The following is an 18,960-nucleotide window of genomic DNA, read 5'->3' on the forward strand; positions in this document are numbered from 1 at the left end:
TCGAATCTCGATGTGTTTTCAAAAATTGTAAACCTGCGTATAAATTGTAATTAATAAAATAGAAATAATGCGAAATAGTTAAACACAAATTAAACTCTAAAAATAATATGTAATCGGTAAAATAAGAAAAAAAATTTTTTTTTTTAAATCTTTTTTCTCAGTAGTATATTTATAGCTGCGTTCCGCAAAGCACATCATGAACATGATTTATCCTTTTATCTTTGTTTAACATTTGGTGAACACAATTAGGTACCATACATCATGCGCATAATGCGCTTTGCGAAACGCAGCCTATGTATATGGATATGTCAAAGAAATTCTTAGAAAAATTGATATCCACAGAAGTCATCTTTAAGTTATCATATGGATAAAACCATAAAGATGACAAATTGGGCGACATCTGCCGACTTTTAGTCATCTTTTCGTCGACTATATTCGTTTTCTAAAAGATATCTTTATAACTATTTAGTCACCATTTAGTCATTTTTTAGACGACTTTGTGCTCTCTGGGTAATCACTATTAAAGCTAAAAAATAAAAATAACTTTTGTAAAAATTAAAGCTAAAATATATAATAACTTTTAGTATAATTTACGTGTTTTAATAAAATTTAAAATCAAAATGTATCAAGTATATTCTGACAGACTTAATCCAAAGATATTTTTTTTATTTTAGTTTTATTTTTTCTAAATAAATACACATTGTAATTATTTTTAAAGCAACCAATTTTTAATTTCTTTTTAAGAATTTTTAGAATAAAAACTCTTATTATAACTCTTATTAAAACTCTTACATAACAAATTAATAGTGCTGGTGTATTTAATTTTTTAAAGTGCCTAATTCTTTTTTTGTAAGTATTTAATTGTTTTTTTAAGTTGTTAAGTTTAATAATTAGAATAATTAGAATTAGAATAATTATTAAACTTAATAACTTAAAAAACAATTAAATACTTACAGAAAAAGAATTAGGCACTTTAAAAAGTAAAATACACCAGCACTATTAATTTGTTATCAGTGCTCAATTGTTAAAATAACATTTAATATAATCTAATATTAAAAAATGATTACTGTTATACAGAAAAAAATTTACTTGTTTTCAATAAATACATTCTTTAATTATAATTTCTTAATTGATAAAAATAATTACATCCAATAATTTTTTTGTTTTAATAAAATATTTGCGACAAAAAATTTGTCATTAAAAAAAATGTTAAAAATAAATAAAATAAAAATACAATTACTTGTCAGAAAATTATTAGTAAAATAAATAAATCTAATTTTATCTACCAAAAGCTTACAATTATTAATAAGTAAATTTTTTTTTTCAACTTATGACATAAATACAAAAAACAATTTATTGATTATTTGTATCAATTAATACATATACATATATAACTAATGACTTTTTGCTGCAATACAAATTTAGTTAAAAGAAATATATCCATATATTAAACTTTTCTCTAAGATCATGCAATTGAAAGAATGTTATACTAGATAAAACGCGGTGGAATATGTATTCTTATAAATAAAAAATCGTACAAAATAAAATAAAAAGCGTAGCATTATGAGATTCTTTACTTGTATTTTTATGAAATAATTGAAAGCAATTTAAGGGTTTAAATTAATTAATTACTTAATAATTTGTTAATCTTTTATGTGTATGTTAATCTGGTATGTGTATTTCTCACTAAAACTTTATATAATTGCAGCAAATAAATGATTTTAATTAAAAACTTTTAATATACATGGTATTTATATTTTTATTATAAGAAAATATTCTTGTTACTGTACAAGAATCGATATTTAAAAAAATTTTTTGCATCAATGAAGTTATTTCTCGTGAAAAATATTTTCTTTGTTTCAAGAAATAATTATTTTCTGAAAATAACATTTTCTCAATTTTATATATTTATTATTTTTTTTTACAAAATGCAATTTTTTAAAGAGATACATAATTCTTTAATTCTAAAAAAACGTTTATTATAGTAATAATAAAATGTTTGTTAAATCAATTAAATGATAAGGATTATTTTAAAAAATTATTTATTTGGAACAAATAAGTAAGTTTTCTTTTCCGTGTAGCAACATGAAAAAATTTAAATCTTTCCATAGTCAAAATAATAGATAGGGATCAATTTTTCAAAAAATTAAGTGTTTTCAGATTTTCCTATACATATAAAGTCGCCAAATCATTAATAAAAAGGATACCAAACATATCACACATTGTAAACTCACAGTTTTTATTCATTTATATTAAATTTTATAAATACAAAAACAATAATAAATTTTTATACAACTTTCACAACGCTCTAAAATTAAGAAAGGGCCTCCACTTGTACTTTGAAATAGGTTGCTCTCATACCATTTTACGAGGGAAAATTCTCGGATAATGATTCTAACAACAAACATAATAAAATGGAAAATGCGTGATGAAGTGGTGTTCCGTTTTTCTTTTATAAAAATGATGCTTCTATATGTAATTTACATGTTTTTATATGTAATCAGTTCCACACACCAGTTAGAATAAAATAGGTCTCATCTCACTGGCATGTACGCGGTTTACAATAATTATAAATAATAATTGATATTAATAATTATAATATTAATAATGAAAATGAAAATAATAATAATAATAATAATAATAATAATCGTAAAATAATAATAGACATTCTATGCTAGCAATAGTGACGTCGTTATGCTATACTTTTACTCTCGTCATTAATGTAATACTTAATTAACACTCTCAATTCGTATTACACCGCGCGGCGCCATATACATACTTATATTCGCCATAACAATTGCCATGGGAGCAACTAAAATCCCTTTAATATTAAAATTTCGAAATTTTCAGAATTAATTTAAACGTAAATGAATTAACGATGAACGAACCTGCTTTAATCTCTCTTTCGTTATAACTTCCGAATTCCAGCTTCAGAATTTTCTATTATGACATATCTTGCATTACTTGAAAACACAGTTCTCACAAAAGTCCAACATGGAAGAGTTATACATCGTAATAAGATACGGTCCGATTAAGCTTAAAATTACAATTGCACTGCTTTAAACGATAGAAAAGTATCGAAAATAACGAGAGTTGGCCGCGCGGTACGCTCTCGCGACAATCGCGAATATTATGTGTGTGAATACATGATACAAGTTACACTACTCGTTATTATTATATGAACTTGAATAAACGCATATACGTACACACATGTTACAATAGCCAAGCATCGCGAGTGGGCGAATACTTTATTACTATCAGCGTCATTCAGGGCAGAGCTCTGTTTGCGAGGCTAATTTGAATATATGTAATTAATTAGAATATTTGAATGTAATTATTCTTTATTTATTATTCTTTGTTATTCTAATAAATTATTTTAATAATTTAATAATTTATTAGAATATTAATAAAGAATACTCAAGAAAAGATTCAATTGTTGGATTATAAATTCGTTTTGAGAAAACAGAAATGTATTAATGGACCTGAAATCAATAATTAGCACATATGAGTGATGGAATATAACTAAAATTCTTTTTACAATGTGCGTGCGTGTGTGTGTGTGTGTGTGTGTGTGTGTGCGCGCGCACATACGCATATATTATGCATGCGCGCTATATTATTTAAAATATTCAAAAAAGTATAAAATTCAATCGGAAAATTTGTTTAAAATCTTTATATATATATATATATGTTTAAGACTTATAATTTATCTATAAGATTTAAATATCTTATAGATAAATTTACATAAAATTTCGTAGAGTATGGTAGAGTTTGAAGTTTACTTTAAAATTTCAAAAACCGACAGAATTATCGGAAACTGAAAAGCTTCCTGTGTCAAACTGAGTTCCGTCATGACAGTATATCGTCGTACAATATGTCATTATATTTCGCATCACACTAGCATGTGCACATATATATGCTTGTACTCTGGCAGTGGACTCGGCTCCGCTTAATACTCTGGTACTATGGAGTTCTTATCACAGAGATATTAAATTGTTTGGTGCACTTTTCTCTCCTTTTCCCAATCCCCTTTCTCGTTCATTATTCTTTCTTGTGTTATAAATCCTTTTTCTTTTTTATAATTTCGCAGTGATATCATCGCATTACGCCGATTAATATATAGAATTATGCACTAATTTTCACGCATTAAATAATGACCGATTTTGAATTCTCACAAAAAGCGATAAATTACGATATCATTAAGATTCGAATTCCTTTTTTATCTTTTCGTCAATTCAGTATGTTATTATTGTTTCGTATCGTTTATGTGCAAGCTGTATCTATTATCTATGTATAAATATAATAATAGTAATATAGTCGAAAGCGTAATAATTGTAGAAGCAAAATTCAAAGATTTTTCAGAGACCTGCGCGGCCAGTTTCATCAAGAAGTTAATCAATCTCGACTTTAATGTTTAACATAGAGCCTCTGTCTTTATCTAATATTAAGACTGGAAGGCAGCAAAAGGAGCAAATTGGACTTACAGTTATAATTGATCGACCTTGATAAAACTAGCCTCCGGATCCTTGAGAATAAAAATTTCTTGATGAATTGTCGACGAATAAAAAATCGCCCATTCGATCCAAATTTTTGATATACGAAAGATTCCAGTTGCATCGTCACCAAGCAAATGATAATTTGTACTTATATTAAAACACTAATTAATTAATATAATATCGAATGGAATACATTTATTCCGAATATAGTACAAGTTAATTTTTGAAAAAATAATAATTTGAAAAATAAAGTTCTTAATTTTTTAAACATGAGAAGAGTTGTTATATATAAAAGTTATTATATAAACTTTCTTATATCTTTAATAAATTAAATGTTTTCACTTTAGGATTTCAAATAAAAATCACATAAGCACATCCACGAGAAATACCGCTTTTATAAAATTAAAGCAGACTGCCGAGAATAATGCATGAACTAAAGAAATATACGACCTTTCTTATATTTATCGTCTCTTTTTACTCTATTCGCAAATATTCAACCGATGATATCGACACTGGCAACTCCCCGTTAAACCGAATCGCGACGCTATCGAGGTAGACTGACATCAGTCTTGTTAAGGCTGGCAAGAGAGTCGACCTCCGCAAGTGTGCATCCGACACAGCGAAGAGCGAGTCAATCGGCACGAGTTAGACAATTACACATGATAAATTCACGTCAAAAGTTAAACCCAAAAGCGGGCGTATAAATTATTAAAAAAAACAAATGTCGCTCGCGTGCAGCAATGAGGTAATACGTGCAAACGTCTCAGTTACAACAATTCTTTACCTCGTTAAACGAATGAACGTTCAGACACTTTCCACTAACGTTTCTATATTATATTACATTAGTCGATAATTATGTAATGGTGATCAATCGTTGATCACGATATTTGGCAGTTGTATAGTTAGCAATAGTCATCTCAAAATTTCGACCGATTATTTAAATATAGTTTTAATCATTCTGTAATTACTGACTGCTACATATGTTGGCAATAACTATCGTACTATGTAACTATATAATACCAAATATTCTAACAAAATTTTTTTTACTCAAACGAGCCGTCTTTACCACAGACTATTCTCTGTTTAAGTATCTTTGTTTGCTAAAAATTGTATATCAGATGTTTGTGCTACTCGGCCGCTATATACGAATCACATTGTTAAAAAAACGTAATCCCTTTATTAAAACACGATAAATCTATCATATATTTGAAATAGATAATATGTGCGTAAATAAAATAAACATACAATATAAATAATATATTTTTAATAGCATTTAAATTAAACATAACAAAAAATTTGTTAATAAAGCTTTTAAAGAATGTACATGTGCGCATGTCGCGTATGACAGTATGTTTTAAAATTAACGTTTTGAATTTTATCAAAAAATTTTTATATTTTTTAATAATCTTTCCTTCTTTCAAATTATCTAAATTTTTTCCAAAAATTTGGTCTAACGAGATTACGTTTTTTTAAATAGTTATATTGCATACGCGCGGCTACCTCACCATGCACGCTCACGATCAGTGCAATCTTTTCGCGCGATCGAATATATCTAATCTGTCCCTTCATTTCTTACGCATCCGACATACACGTTAATGTTAAAGCCTCAAAATCAAGAGGCTATCGAACAAGGTCGAGAAGGTAATTGCGAGTGTTGTTGCTTGTAAGCCGTTAGGAAAATGCACCCAGTACATGATAGATTGCGTTAATTATGTTATTAAATATTAAGTAACAAACGTGGTTTCGATTACTGAGCTAACTCGGTACAATCAACCTTTTCTCAGATCATGTTGATTGCGAATGGAAAGATAAAACACTAACGAGCTGATTCACTCTACTGTTACGCTGTTAGGATTCATTGAAGAGGCACATGAGTTTCTCTCTTCTAATTCCAAAAATTATAAACATCGAGAGCAATTTCGCATCGTGGTTGACAAGTTAAAAGTTCATTGCTCGTGCGCTTTGTGATTATCATTTGACGTTGGAAAAGTAAAATTTGCGACAATTCTTAAATTCTCCTTTCTCTCAAATTTGTCCCAGCCAAAGGAACAAATCAGTTTTTAAATTCTTTTCAGTTCTTGATTTTAATGTTATCAAAATGGATATCTTCCAGAAGATCTTCCTTTCTTCCAATTTCTAAAGTCACTTTCAAAGCTTTATTGAAGACTTCGGCACGTTCACTATGAAGCTCGAGCAAATTGAATGACAGAATTTTGCCTTTGTGAAGTCGCGATTAGACTTGCACCACTGCCACCGCTACTCTTGTACTCGCTTTCCATGGACTGAAGAATCATCTTGCTACGTTTCCTAGGCGGCAAGATTAACGTCTCCCGTGGCGGTATTGCTAGATCTAGGGCTAAGTCAGGCGATGATACCGGACTCTCAGGATTACTGCACGGTGGTGTGAGCAACGGTTCTCGATCGATCTTGATAATCCCGACACCATATTCTTGTCTCTGACGCTCTTCCTCGACTGCCTCCAGGGCGGCCTCAACCCTTCGGCGCGCATCATTACCCGGCAGATTCAAGAGAGACGAACAGTCAGCAGCGTCGAGATGGCCACCAGCGGTCAAACCGAAACTACCGTACGCTGGTTCGGGATAAAAAAACACGTGATGAGTTACCGATTCCAGTGGCGCGCTTACTACAACGCTTGCCTGAAAGCGCTTCTCGTCAATGTCAGTGAGTACGGGTTCTGCCGTGCTCGACGGCGGTGTCACTACTGGCTGCGAATACTGCTCCTTGTTGCCAGAATAGAGATAATACGCAAAGTCACGTTGAACAGCGTAAGCATTCGACGTCGAATCCGGATAGGCCTCTTCAGTCTTCAAGTTCTCCTTGTTGTCGACGGCGATATTTGGTAAATCTAGAATCGTCGAAACCGTTGGATTAAAGTTACTACTGCTGTCACCACGGCCGCTCTGAGAGATCTCAACATCCGGTTCGATCAGCGAGCCAATCGCCGTTGGCGAAGAAACGCCGCTGTCGGTGACAGTAGAAGTGACAGATGCTGGCGATTCCGGATGTTTCTTGATATGCAACTCCATCGTTTTCTTGGAACCGAAGGTCTCGTTGCAGATTGTGCATTTATATACCTTCTCGCCATAGTGCGACACCTGGTGCAGCTTGAGTACATGGTTATAGCCAAATGCCTTGCGGCAGATGTCACAGGTGTAAGGCTTCTCCCCAGTGTGGGTGCGCGTATGCACCTTCAACTGCTTGGAACAGGTAAAGCCCTTCTTACACGACTTGCACACGTATGGCTTCTCGCCGGTGTGTGTTCGCATGTGTATCACCAGCTGACCGCTCTGTATAAATGTCTTGGAGCACACGGAGCACTTGTGCGGCCGTTCACCAGTATGAATGCGCATGTGACGGTGCAGCTTGCCACTATGTTCAAATGCGCGTCCGCACACGTCGCACTTGTACGGCCGTTCCTTCGTGTGAATGCGTCGGTGTACACTGAGGTTTTCCTTCACGGAAAACGACTTGTTGCAGTACTCGCACTGGTATGGTTTTTCGCCGGTGTGAGTGCGGTAATGGCGCGTCAATCGCGCCGGTACCGCAAAGGTCTTGCCGCAAATATTGCAGCGATATGGATCCTCGCCGTCCTTGCCATGCGACCTCAAGTGACTCTGATATATGCTCTTTTGCGCGAAGTTCTTCTGACAGAGTAGACACTGGTATTTCCCGATCTCCACCGTCGTTAGACTGGCTGGATCCGCGGCCTCGACTCCGCTACATCCTGGCGTGGCCGCGAACATTGTGAGATCCGGACTGCACACCAAGCTCTTCACCGAACTCGTCGTTTCTAAGCCGGCAGTCATGCCTCCACCCGGTGCCGACATTGACATCGCTGGATTCGACGGCACGGACTCCATCTGATAATAGTCCAACATCGAGGACAAAAAACTGAAACGAAAAATTGCAAAAGTCCGATTAGTAAATCATTTTTTCCTCTTGTTTACGTGGATATTTCATAACACATGTTTCACATGTATAATTTAACAATATGAATAGTACGGTTATTCTGATTTCGTGATTCTCTGGTTGTATGTATACAGTGTGTACGGTAACTACGATTGACAATCAAGTGTAGCTTTTTTTAAGTTCTTAATTATTTAGATTCTTAATAACTTATGTATTTAATATTATAATTATTATATTTAAAATTATAAATAAAGTTAGATTATAGATTATAAGTATTTAGTTGGATTTTCCAAACTAAGCATGAGATCGACAAGTCTCGTGCAAACTCGCGTACAATTCTAGAACAAATTCTTACCATAAATTAATAATTCAATACTACGCATATGCGTGACGTATTATAGCGGCAATTAATAGCGTTTCTATTAATGTCGCGTATGTGTTCATATAGTTGTAAGCAAACGAGAACTAAACTATCATTTTTTACAGGTTATAAAAGTTTCAATAATAATTGCAGAAGACGCGCGTTTAGAATATTTTTACGATATATAAGATAGCTCGTAAGTATCAACAAAAAAATGCACAATTGCTTGTAAAAAGGCAATTTACCGTAAATGCATCGTCAATGTACGACATCTTGTTGCGTTCGTCAAGAAAACTATACAACGGCGTATTATAACAAAATCACGCTAAATAACGTAATAAAATCGATGTTCGAATATATGCATATTAAAGAATATATAACATATTATATTGGTTACGACAAGATTGTTTATATATTTGTTGTTCTATTAGCCGAAAAGCGATATTCCATTTTGGATTTAAATTAGCCATTTGTTTATAAAATTTTTTTCCAAACTAAGAAACGGATCCGAGATACCGCAGCAGCAGATAGGTAATAACCTTTTGTAAATTTGGATTTCAAGTAAAAATGTAGAATTTGTAAACAAATTGATACAGGATTGTTATATTTTCTATATATATTCTTATACCTATATATATTCTTCCAATTATTCTTATATCTTCTAAATTAGTCGAATCTTCGAACTGTGTGTACGGCGGTAAGCGCCTGCACGCGCGCGGCGTTATCGTCCAACACCGGTCGTGGGAGGCCGCAGGCGTGGTCGGCGGCTGCAAGCGTATCGCGCGCCGACCCGCTTGCCCCCCGTCGCTACCACCACTCGTCTCGCACGCTGTGCCGAAACCCGCGCGGCCGCCTCCACGTGTACAAGTCGCATTTTTTTATAGCGATCACCGACCTCGTCCAACTCGGCGCGCAGTAAGGACGTCGAGAGTTACATCACAAGAGGAGCGCGCAGCGGCACACGACCGACGATAATCGCGTACGGTGCGCTTTTTCTTTCGTTTTTTTTCTCTTTTCTTCCCATTCTCTCTTCTCCCTGCGGTCCTCGTTTTCCTTTTCTTCCTCCTTTCTCTCTATCTTTCCTTCCTGCATCACCCGTTTCTACAACAGCGACAAAGTCATTCCTCTTCTTGATAGCCTCGGACTGATCGGTCGACTTACGACGAGTATTGCAACGCACAAAAGGGCTACGCAAAAATCGTATTGATCCACGGAAACATCCCCCGTACCGAGGGGAAATCTCACCCTACGGCCAAACCGTCGCTGCTCACGCCCGGAAGACACTTTCGTGCCGAATTTCATGGAATTGCGCCACTACTCTTCCTCTTCGGGGTTCGAGTAATCTCGCAATAATTTCTAATCACACTTTATACAAATTGTTTTAACTACAAAAAAATAATTGTAATCTTTTAATTAATTAACATTAATATTTTTTTCGGAAAAATGTAACAAACCCATGTTTATTACTAATTTAACTTACAATATTATTAGCATTTATTTTTAGTTTTATTTTCTTATTTTTCACATGATTTTTATTTAACAAACTTCAATTTTCACTAATTTACAAATTTTCACGATTATACATTTATACAATTTAGATTATTATAATAATAAGTCGTAAAATACTTGAAAAAATATATAATCAAATGAGTATAAGACCCGCGAATTGTAATAATTACATTGAATATTAATTGGATATTATACATAATTGAACATTAAATGTCACATACGATTACGTAAGTATAACAACACATAAATATAATAAAAAGAAAAGACTTATATACAAATAATTTTTTTCATAGCTATGTCACATACGCGTAACAAAAATGATTCTATTAAAAATCATTTATAACACATAAATATATAATGTTAATGTCAATACTATATTTATCCTAAAAATATCCTGAGAATAAAAAAATGTTGCTTAATTTTAATCATCTAATATAATAAATTTGACATAAACTACATTTTAAAGAAAATTATATAACTTTACTGATAGCTGAGTGTTTAATAAGATAATGTTTCTGTGCTATCGACATGTATGTGCGCAAAAAGAAAAACAAAATGAGGTCTATCAGCAACCGAATATGATGACGCCTGATTTTGATTCGGAAAGTTGATGACAGTTGATTCCCCCTCACACCTTCTTCGGCGTGTTTTCTCTTTACGTCGCGAGAAAGTGACTTCGTTCCGTTCGTTTAATATCCGAAATCAAAGTGGCAAAAATTCAATCAAGATACAATGCCATGAAAAGCACCTTGTTTTAATTTAATGGTAACTATAAACTATCCTTTTATCACGCTCAAATTTACAAGAGATTATTGCAAGTTCTAATATCTATAAATAAGGATCTATAAAAAAGAGTCATTACTCAAAGAACTCGTAAAATTATATGAAAAAGAATATTCGGATTTAAGAACGCACAGATTGAATTCGAAAGATTTGAAGACATTAGTTTTCGCGAATCGAAGCTCGCAATGTCACTCTCAAATGTAAAAGGAAAAAGAACGAGATAAAGGAAAAAAGAAACAAATTAAAAATTCCAAAGAAAGAAGAGTATCTACCTGCACGTCGTGTTACACCCTAGTGTAATCCAAAATCTGAGCGTTGTTTATCATCGTCCTTCGTTTTGATGACATCCGGAAGAGGGTCCTCGACAACGCCAACGGCAAGTAATTCGCAGACTTTCGATTTTGATCCAAAGAAGAATTCGTAAAACTGAAGGAACTCACGCGAGAGATCGTGTAAACTCGAAAAGAAAGAAATCACTTCTTTTCTCACAAGAGACGGATCAAGACGAAAAAGCGAAAGACCCGCCGCCTCGAGACCGGCCAATTGTACTGTACAATGTTTACCTCTTCGGCCACACCAAATGATCACGACCGAGGCGCACACGCACGAGCGCGCGATCCGCGTTCCCCACCGCTCTCCTCTTCGCATCACCCTTTCCAATCTTCCCCTTGCCCATCGTCGCGCTATCGCCTACTCGCCTCATCCGCTCCACCTATCCCCGCTTCGCCACCACCTCTCGTTCTTCGCGAACCGACGGCGGCGACCTACAATTTGGGGCGGCTGAGTGCCGCTCGGCAGCACGTGGAGGCTGTCGGCGTGGTCGGCGCGACCTGGCTTGCGCGTGCAATTCACCACGACGCATGCTTGGCGAGGGGCAAAGGGAGAGGAACGCGACGGACGACAATCGCAGGAGAATGCACAGGCGTAACCAACATTCGCTGTGCCTTTACCATTCTTGAGCCATCCTATCGACGTCGATTATCCCTTTTGGATCCGATGTTTGTTACATTAACCATAATATTTTTCTTTTATCTATAATATGTAAATGTGTAATTGATTCTTTTAATTCGATAATGATTAATTTTTCAAAATATCTTTAATACGAAAGAGAATTAACGTTTTAGAATTTAGAATCCCTGATTGAGGCTATATCTATTTTTGTCAATTTTAACTAATGAAAAAGTATTGTGTAACATTGGTACATCATGTTGCGTAATTTAAGAATTTATTGTTGCCTAATTATCATTACGCTACTACTGTTCTCAACAACAATAGTAAGTTCTAAATAGCGCGCTTATTGCACATAATAAAGTGTAGTTGCCGTTCGTGTACAAACAATTAAACAACGACTTTTATAACTGATTTATGTTGATCCATTCGTATACAGCGCCTCACGAATTGCGATCGACGACTTTATTTTGAAGTTTAGGTGATAAAGCTTTTTACTCTCACAAATCCATTGACGCATTATTATAAACGGCATTTACATCATTCTTGCACAAAAATTTTTTTTAATTCATAAAGATCAATATCGTACAAAGTAACGATGTTAAATATATAAATTATTTTTCAATGACATGTTTAGACATGTTTAGACATCGATTAGATGTATAAACTATAACAAAAATTTATCATTTTGAATAAAATATAAAAAGCATATATCTTTTTGTAGACTATGCATAACAAGGAAGAATTTTTTTTAAGTATAAAAATGTAATTTTAAAATGTTAAATAAAAAATAATTTGATTTAATTCTTTATAAAAGACTCTGTTCAATTTCAAACACATTAGAAAAGATTTTTTTTTTAATTTAATGGAAATTAACGTAATCTTCGATATAAAATGCTACATAAATGCACTTATAATTAATACGAGAGGCTCCGTACGATAATATTTAATGCCTTCACGCCTTACGCTATTGTCTGAAAAGCGAGAAACGGAAAGAAAGAATGAGAGTATGTGAAATTGAAGAACGAGGACAGCGCAAGGGACAAAAGGGTGGTAGAAAGAGGAAGCGAGAGGGATTGCAAAGGAAAGCAACGCAAAGGATGCAAAGGACGCAGTGACTTGCGAAGTGCGGACTCCCCTCGCACGCGTACAGTCACGGATTCATTGCCACACGTGCGCTCGCACTAGCGCTCGTGAATTTAATTCTTATGTGCCAGTAAACGCTCTTGCAACTCTATAACTTCATCTGTAAATCCTGTATAAAAAATTCATCTAATATTGGTTTTAATAAACTTAATATCGATTCTATATCGTGGGTGCTTTCCATTTAGTGACACAGGCCGATACAAGTATCGTTTTGTGTTTGTTATTCACTAAATACTAGGAGGATATAGAACGATGTTTGTGTCGACTTGTGTCACTAAATGGAAAGCACCCTCAATCATTTAAGAATTTACGAAAATGCTCAAAAATTATGCCCATGACAAGTTAAATGTCTTGATACGATACTGCACGTCTTGCTCGTCATTGATGATTGCGCGCGCGCGTGTATGTGCACGTACGTGCGACTGGTAAGATCGCGTCTCATGCGTCTGTCTTTCACTTTCACCATACTTTGCTTTATCTCTTCTTCTTCGCAAACTCGAGTAACACATAATCCACGTGGTTGCTACTATATTTATCAAAGCGACCAAGATGGTAAATGAGGGCGAAGATAAAGGAAAAGCCTATACTCACGTTGTAAGACAGCGAGGAAATGCAACATCTGATTAAATTCTTTGTTCTCATTTATATATAGAATCTCGAGCTTTCATATTTTTTGATTAAAAATCTCTCAATCATCTCCATTCTATCTAGAACAATTCAAATTCCCTTTTTTTTTTTTAGTAAAAACCTTAGGGTATCGAAAATAGATCTTAAATTAAGTTTTTAGATTTGAAGAATACAAATACTAACAAATAAATAACTTATATAATTTAAAATTACAAGTGTATAATTTACATAATTTAAGATTACAACAGTAACAACAATGATGACAATAATAATAAATAGGAAAAGAATATATAGCATGATATACTACTTTTTAAATTTTGAACGAATTTTATTCTAATAAAATTTAAATTCAAACATTAGTAATAGTTTAAAAATTTTGAATGCAGCCCAGACAACAGAGAATTTCAAATTAATTTTCAAAATAACTTTTTTTAAATCTCTGAATTATGAGAGAAATACCTATACAACATTCTTCTTCCATCTCATTTCTAACCCTACGTTCTAACAGTTCTATAAGATTTAATTTTTATATCACCAATTTCTTTCAAATACAATTTTATTATAGTAGGTAATCCTTTTATAGTCTTTTTATAATGTAAAGTTAAGTTAAGAATTTTCAATAAAATAGATCCACAAACAAAATCGTATTGTCAAAATACATTTTATTGACTTTTTTAAAGCTCAATTTCCAAATAATGCTCCTTCAAGGCATTATGTTATATCAAAATTTCGTTACAACACGTGTGAAAAATCACATAATGCTCTGCCTTTTATTCTATCCTAAATGATTTTTTCTTACGAAAAAAATGAAACTTCGCAGACTGCGATTCTCTAATTTTTTAACGACGGTGTCGCTATCGTTAGATATCGATGAATGTCGCTTGCGCTAACGATGGTATAACGACTAATCTATTCTGTAAATGAAGTTATCGATACGATATCGATACATAAACTAATTTCAATGTCGTTATTACGACTATATTCGCTTGAACATAACGTACGCTGTTGTTCATAACCAATCAAATTGTCACTTTTCGTTGAACTCGCGAAGAGGTTGAAGGCGTAAATTGGTTGTCACGTTCAAAAGCGAGTTAAGTATTATGACTGAGTAAGTGAATATATAATTTAATATACTTTAACTTATAATTAATAAATTTAAGGAAAATAAATTAATTGTGCATACATACGTAAAATATTTTTAATACATTTATCAGAAAAATGACTAAAACTCGTCAAGGACGTGCAAATCGGCGCCAAATTGAAGCTCTTGTAGCTTATTTTGAAGAAAATCCTGACGTGGCATCCGGAAAATTTGGAACTATAAATGCTAATGAAAATTTACAAGATAAATGGGAAGAGTTAGCACGATATTTAAATAGTTTATCTACGGATGGAAAACATAAAGACGTGAAATCTTGGAAAACAGTAAGCATATATATAACGTAAATAAAATTAAAAAATAATTTTATTTTTATAAAAAATCTAAAATAATTATTAATTAAATTGGTATCAATTGCATAGTAAATATAATATCAGAAGACACAGTAACCGTCTCTCGCGAAATATATTTTTTCATTACATCATGATGAAGGCGACGCTACAGCATATTTTTTACCGAACAGATACTTTTATAGAAATAAATTATTATTCCTTTTAAGTATATTAATATTATCAAAAAATGCCTATTTTATGGAAGAATATAGATTTTTTCAATTATAGTATACTTATCCGTAAGTGTTGATTAAATAAATAATAAATTAAATAAATAATAAATAATTATTTAATAAATGTAATCAATATCTAAATACATAAAATATAACGTAAATAACAAATAATATTATTCTTAATGTTTAATAACCTTTATTATAGACTTGGAGAGATCATCAAAACTATCAGAAAAGATCCAAAAATTAAGACAGGCAGGAGCAAGAACAGGAAATAACGCCATTGATATTGTGTTATCTGAATTAGATAAACGAATATTAGGCATTATTGGACATGATTATATGTAAGATCTTACGTCTGTGCACGATAGTTTTCCTGAAGAACATAATGTAAGTAATTAAAACACGCACATACACGGAATAATGTAGAATATATACGTTTGTATATACATATGTGTAGAATGTTATCGAAGAATTAGCAACAGGAGATGAACAAATTTTAAATATTCCCCCCGCACCAATTGAAATACCAGAAATAGTTGAAATACTAGATGGGACACGTATTTTTCCTTATATCTTTCTACAAATATTCATGGTTGAAAACGTTACCTTAAAAATAATTTCTTTAGTTATTATAGATGATCGAAATAATCAAAATAATCAAAATGATTTAAATGTAATGGAAAATGAAGTTATAATAGAAAATGTAGGACCTACGACATCACAAAGAAATCAAAAGCGCAAAAAATATACCAATTCCGAAAGATTATCTGATCAACTTTCCAAAACTCGAGAAGTTTTTGCAAATATAGCAGACAAGCAAGCAAATGCAATGAATGTTAATATTTTTGTTTATTGTATAAGCGGCATTCTTATTTCTTTTTAAATATTTTTTTAATGTTCAATCTTTAAGCCCCATCTACATAAGTCGCAAACGCAAAACGCAAACGCAAACGCGGACGTTCCTCTCTTTCTTTTCTTTTATTTTTTGACGTTTTGTTCTTTTTTTTTCTCCGCGTTTGCGTTTCCGTTGTGCGTTTGCGACTTATATAGATGGGGCTTTACAGTTACTCTCTGAAGCAACATTGAAAATGAGCGAGGCATTAACTAAAATAGCACAAATTGAAGAACGCCAAATTCAATTATTAAAATTGCAACTTAAAAAAAAAGAAGAAAAAGAAAAAAACAAATAATACAATATTAATTATTATTTATTATTAAATTTAATTTATTCCATAAGTTATTATTTAATTTAACGTTTAACATTTATTATACGCGATTTTCTTATTAGAATGTTATGTTAAGTGTTATTATTCGCATTAAATTCATATTTATTTATACTTAATTTATTTATTGATCATTGATAATTATAATGTTTATTACTCATGTAATTATTATTAATGTTTATTACTCATTTATTAAAAATTATTCTCTGGCTGAGATAATATTTTTCGCAATAAGTTCTTTTAGTTTTTTAAGATGCTTATAAGCATCGAAATATTAAAATTATTAAAAGGATCTTTATTAAGAAAATTAATTGTGAGGTTACAATTCCAGCCTCAATTAATGATTATGTTGCAAGTCCGAAATCGATTCGGCGCGGAGTTTAAACGGCTGAATTATGGAATTAAAGATTCATATAGAATTTATTAGGTACTAAGATCCAGCCGTGCCGGAGAAGGCGCTCTCGAATTTATTTTTGTTATTTACATACGCGGTTTAGTTCAAATTATTATTATTATTATTATTGTTTAAAAATTATTCGTTAATAACATTAACATATAACTTTATTCATTAACATTATTCCATGCACAACGATAATTAGGAAATAATTCTAACATAATTTGTTTTTGTATTCGCTGTGCTACAGTCCGAGGTCCTCTGTAAGGTAATACTTCCGCTTCAGCATTATTCGCATTTATAAATGCATTATTTGGATTCATATTTTCTTCTTCCACATATTCAAAGGGTAATCTGTAGTGCAATCGCATATTATGTAATACGGTACATGCGTTTATAATTTTCCCTGCAATATCCGGAGCATACATAAGAATTCGTTGATAAGACAAGCATCTCCATGTCCCTTTCAACTCTAAAAAATCTTTCAACAATGCTACGTGCTTTACACAATTTCTTATTGTAATTATATTGCCGACTCCATACTGGATAATGTGGCAATGGTGTCATGATTCATGGTTCTAAGGGATATCCAGCATCTCCTATATATTATGTACAATTCTTCGTTATATTATAAAAAAAATATTGTATGCGTTACTGGAATTAAAAATACATTTTTACCAATTAAATATGTTCTCCTTTCACCATGATTATAATAATATTCCATAACACGTTTAATTGGAGAAGCACTCCAAATATAATAGTCCGGGGACTCATCGCAGGTTTTGTGGGCATCATAGTATTCAGTTGGAGACCCATATTATTTTACTATTCCAGTGTTAGAGACAACAAGAGACCAATTGGCATACGTGTACAGTGGATGTATTTGTTAAGAACAATTTTTTAAATAATTATTTGTACAACGAAAAAAATATTACAGTATTCAGTCTGACAGTTGTACTCTGAAGAAAGAAAAAACCCGACGTACTATAATTGGCACCTCTAAAGTGGATAAAAGGGGTCGGTAACGGCGCAAAGTGAGTTCTTAGGACACAGGCTCGGGTATGACAGTATTTGTATTGCCATTTAGTAAACAATTACATTTTTATATATAAATTAATGGAATATATCGTTGGCATACTGTTCGGATGGATGAAAAAATCGCTATGTCGATTTAAAGATGTGTGTTAACACGATCGATCAGGTATAATAGTATTCGAGCTCAGGTTTTGAAAAAAGTTAAGTTTACGTCACAAACTACTGATTACATTATTGACATGCCAATGGAATGGATGTAAACCGGAGTAAATGTAAAAAATATGCAATTTGTAATATGCAACTACATACTTTCTTTAAAAAGCATCTGTGTGTTTTCTTTATACCAATTGATTTATCTCAGTATTCTGTGCATAAAAGTATTGATGTACAATTATCAAGAAATCAATAGTTTACGAGATATTTCATGTCGAAATATGGCATGATAGAGTAAATCCGGTATATACGCCGCACCTATTATAAAAACTTAATTCATCAGATATTATTTATTAAGTTTAAATGAACTATGCCAGTAAAAACTTTATACTGTTTATTATTATTAAAAAAATATTAGGAATCTAAATTATTTATTTTTTATATTATAAACAGAAATTTCTTTAAACCCTTGCATTTTTGCCTTATAAAAATAGGAGTGGGTTATACGGCTACTCATGAGTGGGATAAATGACTCGAAAAATATAATACAAATAATCTAAATAATAATAGTAAATAACACGTGAATTGACAACGTAATTTGCATTTACTGATTAATAAATAAATAAAGAATGTATTATTACAAATTGTGAATAAATATATACATAAGTATGTACATACATGAATGTTA

The 18,960-nt window shown here is 32.3% G+C and overlaps 1 protein-coding gene across 1 annotated transcript; it reads right to left on the minus strand.

Annotated features, from left to right (window-relative positions):
- Positions 1-5,653: 5,653 nt before the first annotated feature.
- On the minus strand, positions 5,654-11,684 carry LOC105459831 (Krueppel homolog 1). The gene is made up of 2 exons (XM_011706131.1): positions 11,352-11,684; positions 5,654-8,408 (listed from the first exon to the last, which is right to left on the minus strand). Exon 2 carries the CDS (start codon positions 8,393-8,395, stop codon positions 6,677-6,679), a length of 1,719 nt encoding a protein of 572 aa, XP_011704433.1. The 5' UTR covers positions 8,396-8,408; positions 11,352-11,684; the 3' UTR covers positions 5,654-6,676.
- Between the last annotated feature and the right edge of the window lie 7,276 nt (positions 11,685-18,960).

This window comes from Wasmannia auropunctata, unplaced genomic scaffold (assembly GCF_000956235.1).
Source record: "Wasmannia auropunctata unplaced genomic scaffold, wasmannia.A_1.0 LD333509.1, whole genome shotgun sequence".
Classification (NCBI taxonomy): Eukaryota; Metazoa; Arthropoda; class Insecta; order Hymenoptera; family Formicidae; genus Wasmannia; species Wasmannia auropunctata.

Excerpts from the sequence above, each read along its gene's own strand:
- LOC105459831 (XM_011706131.1), bottom strand. The coding sequence starts at position 8,395 with ATGTTGGACTATTATCAGATGGAGTCCGTGCCGTCGAATCCAGCGATG.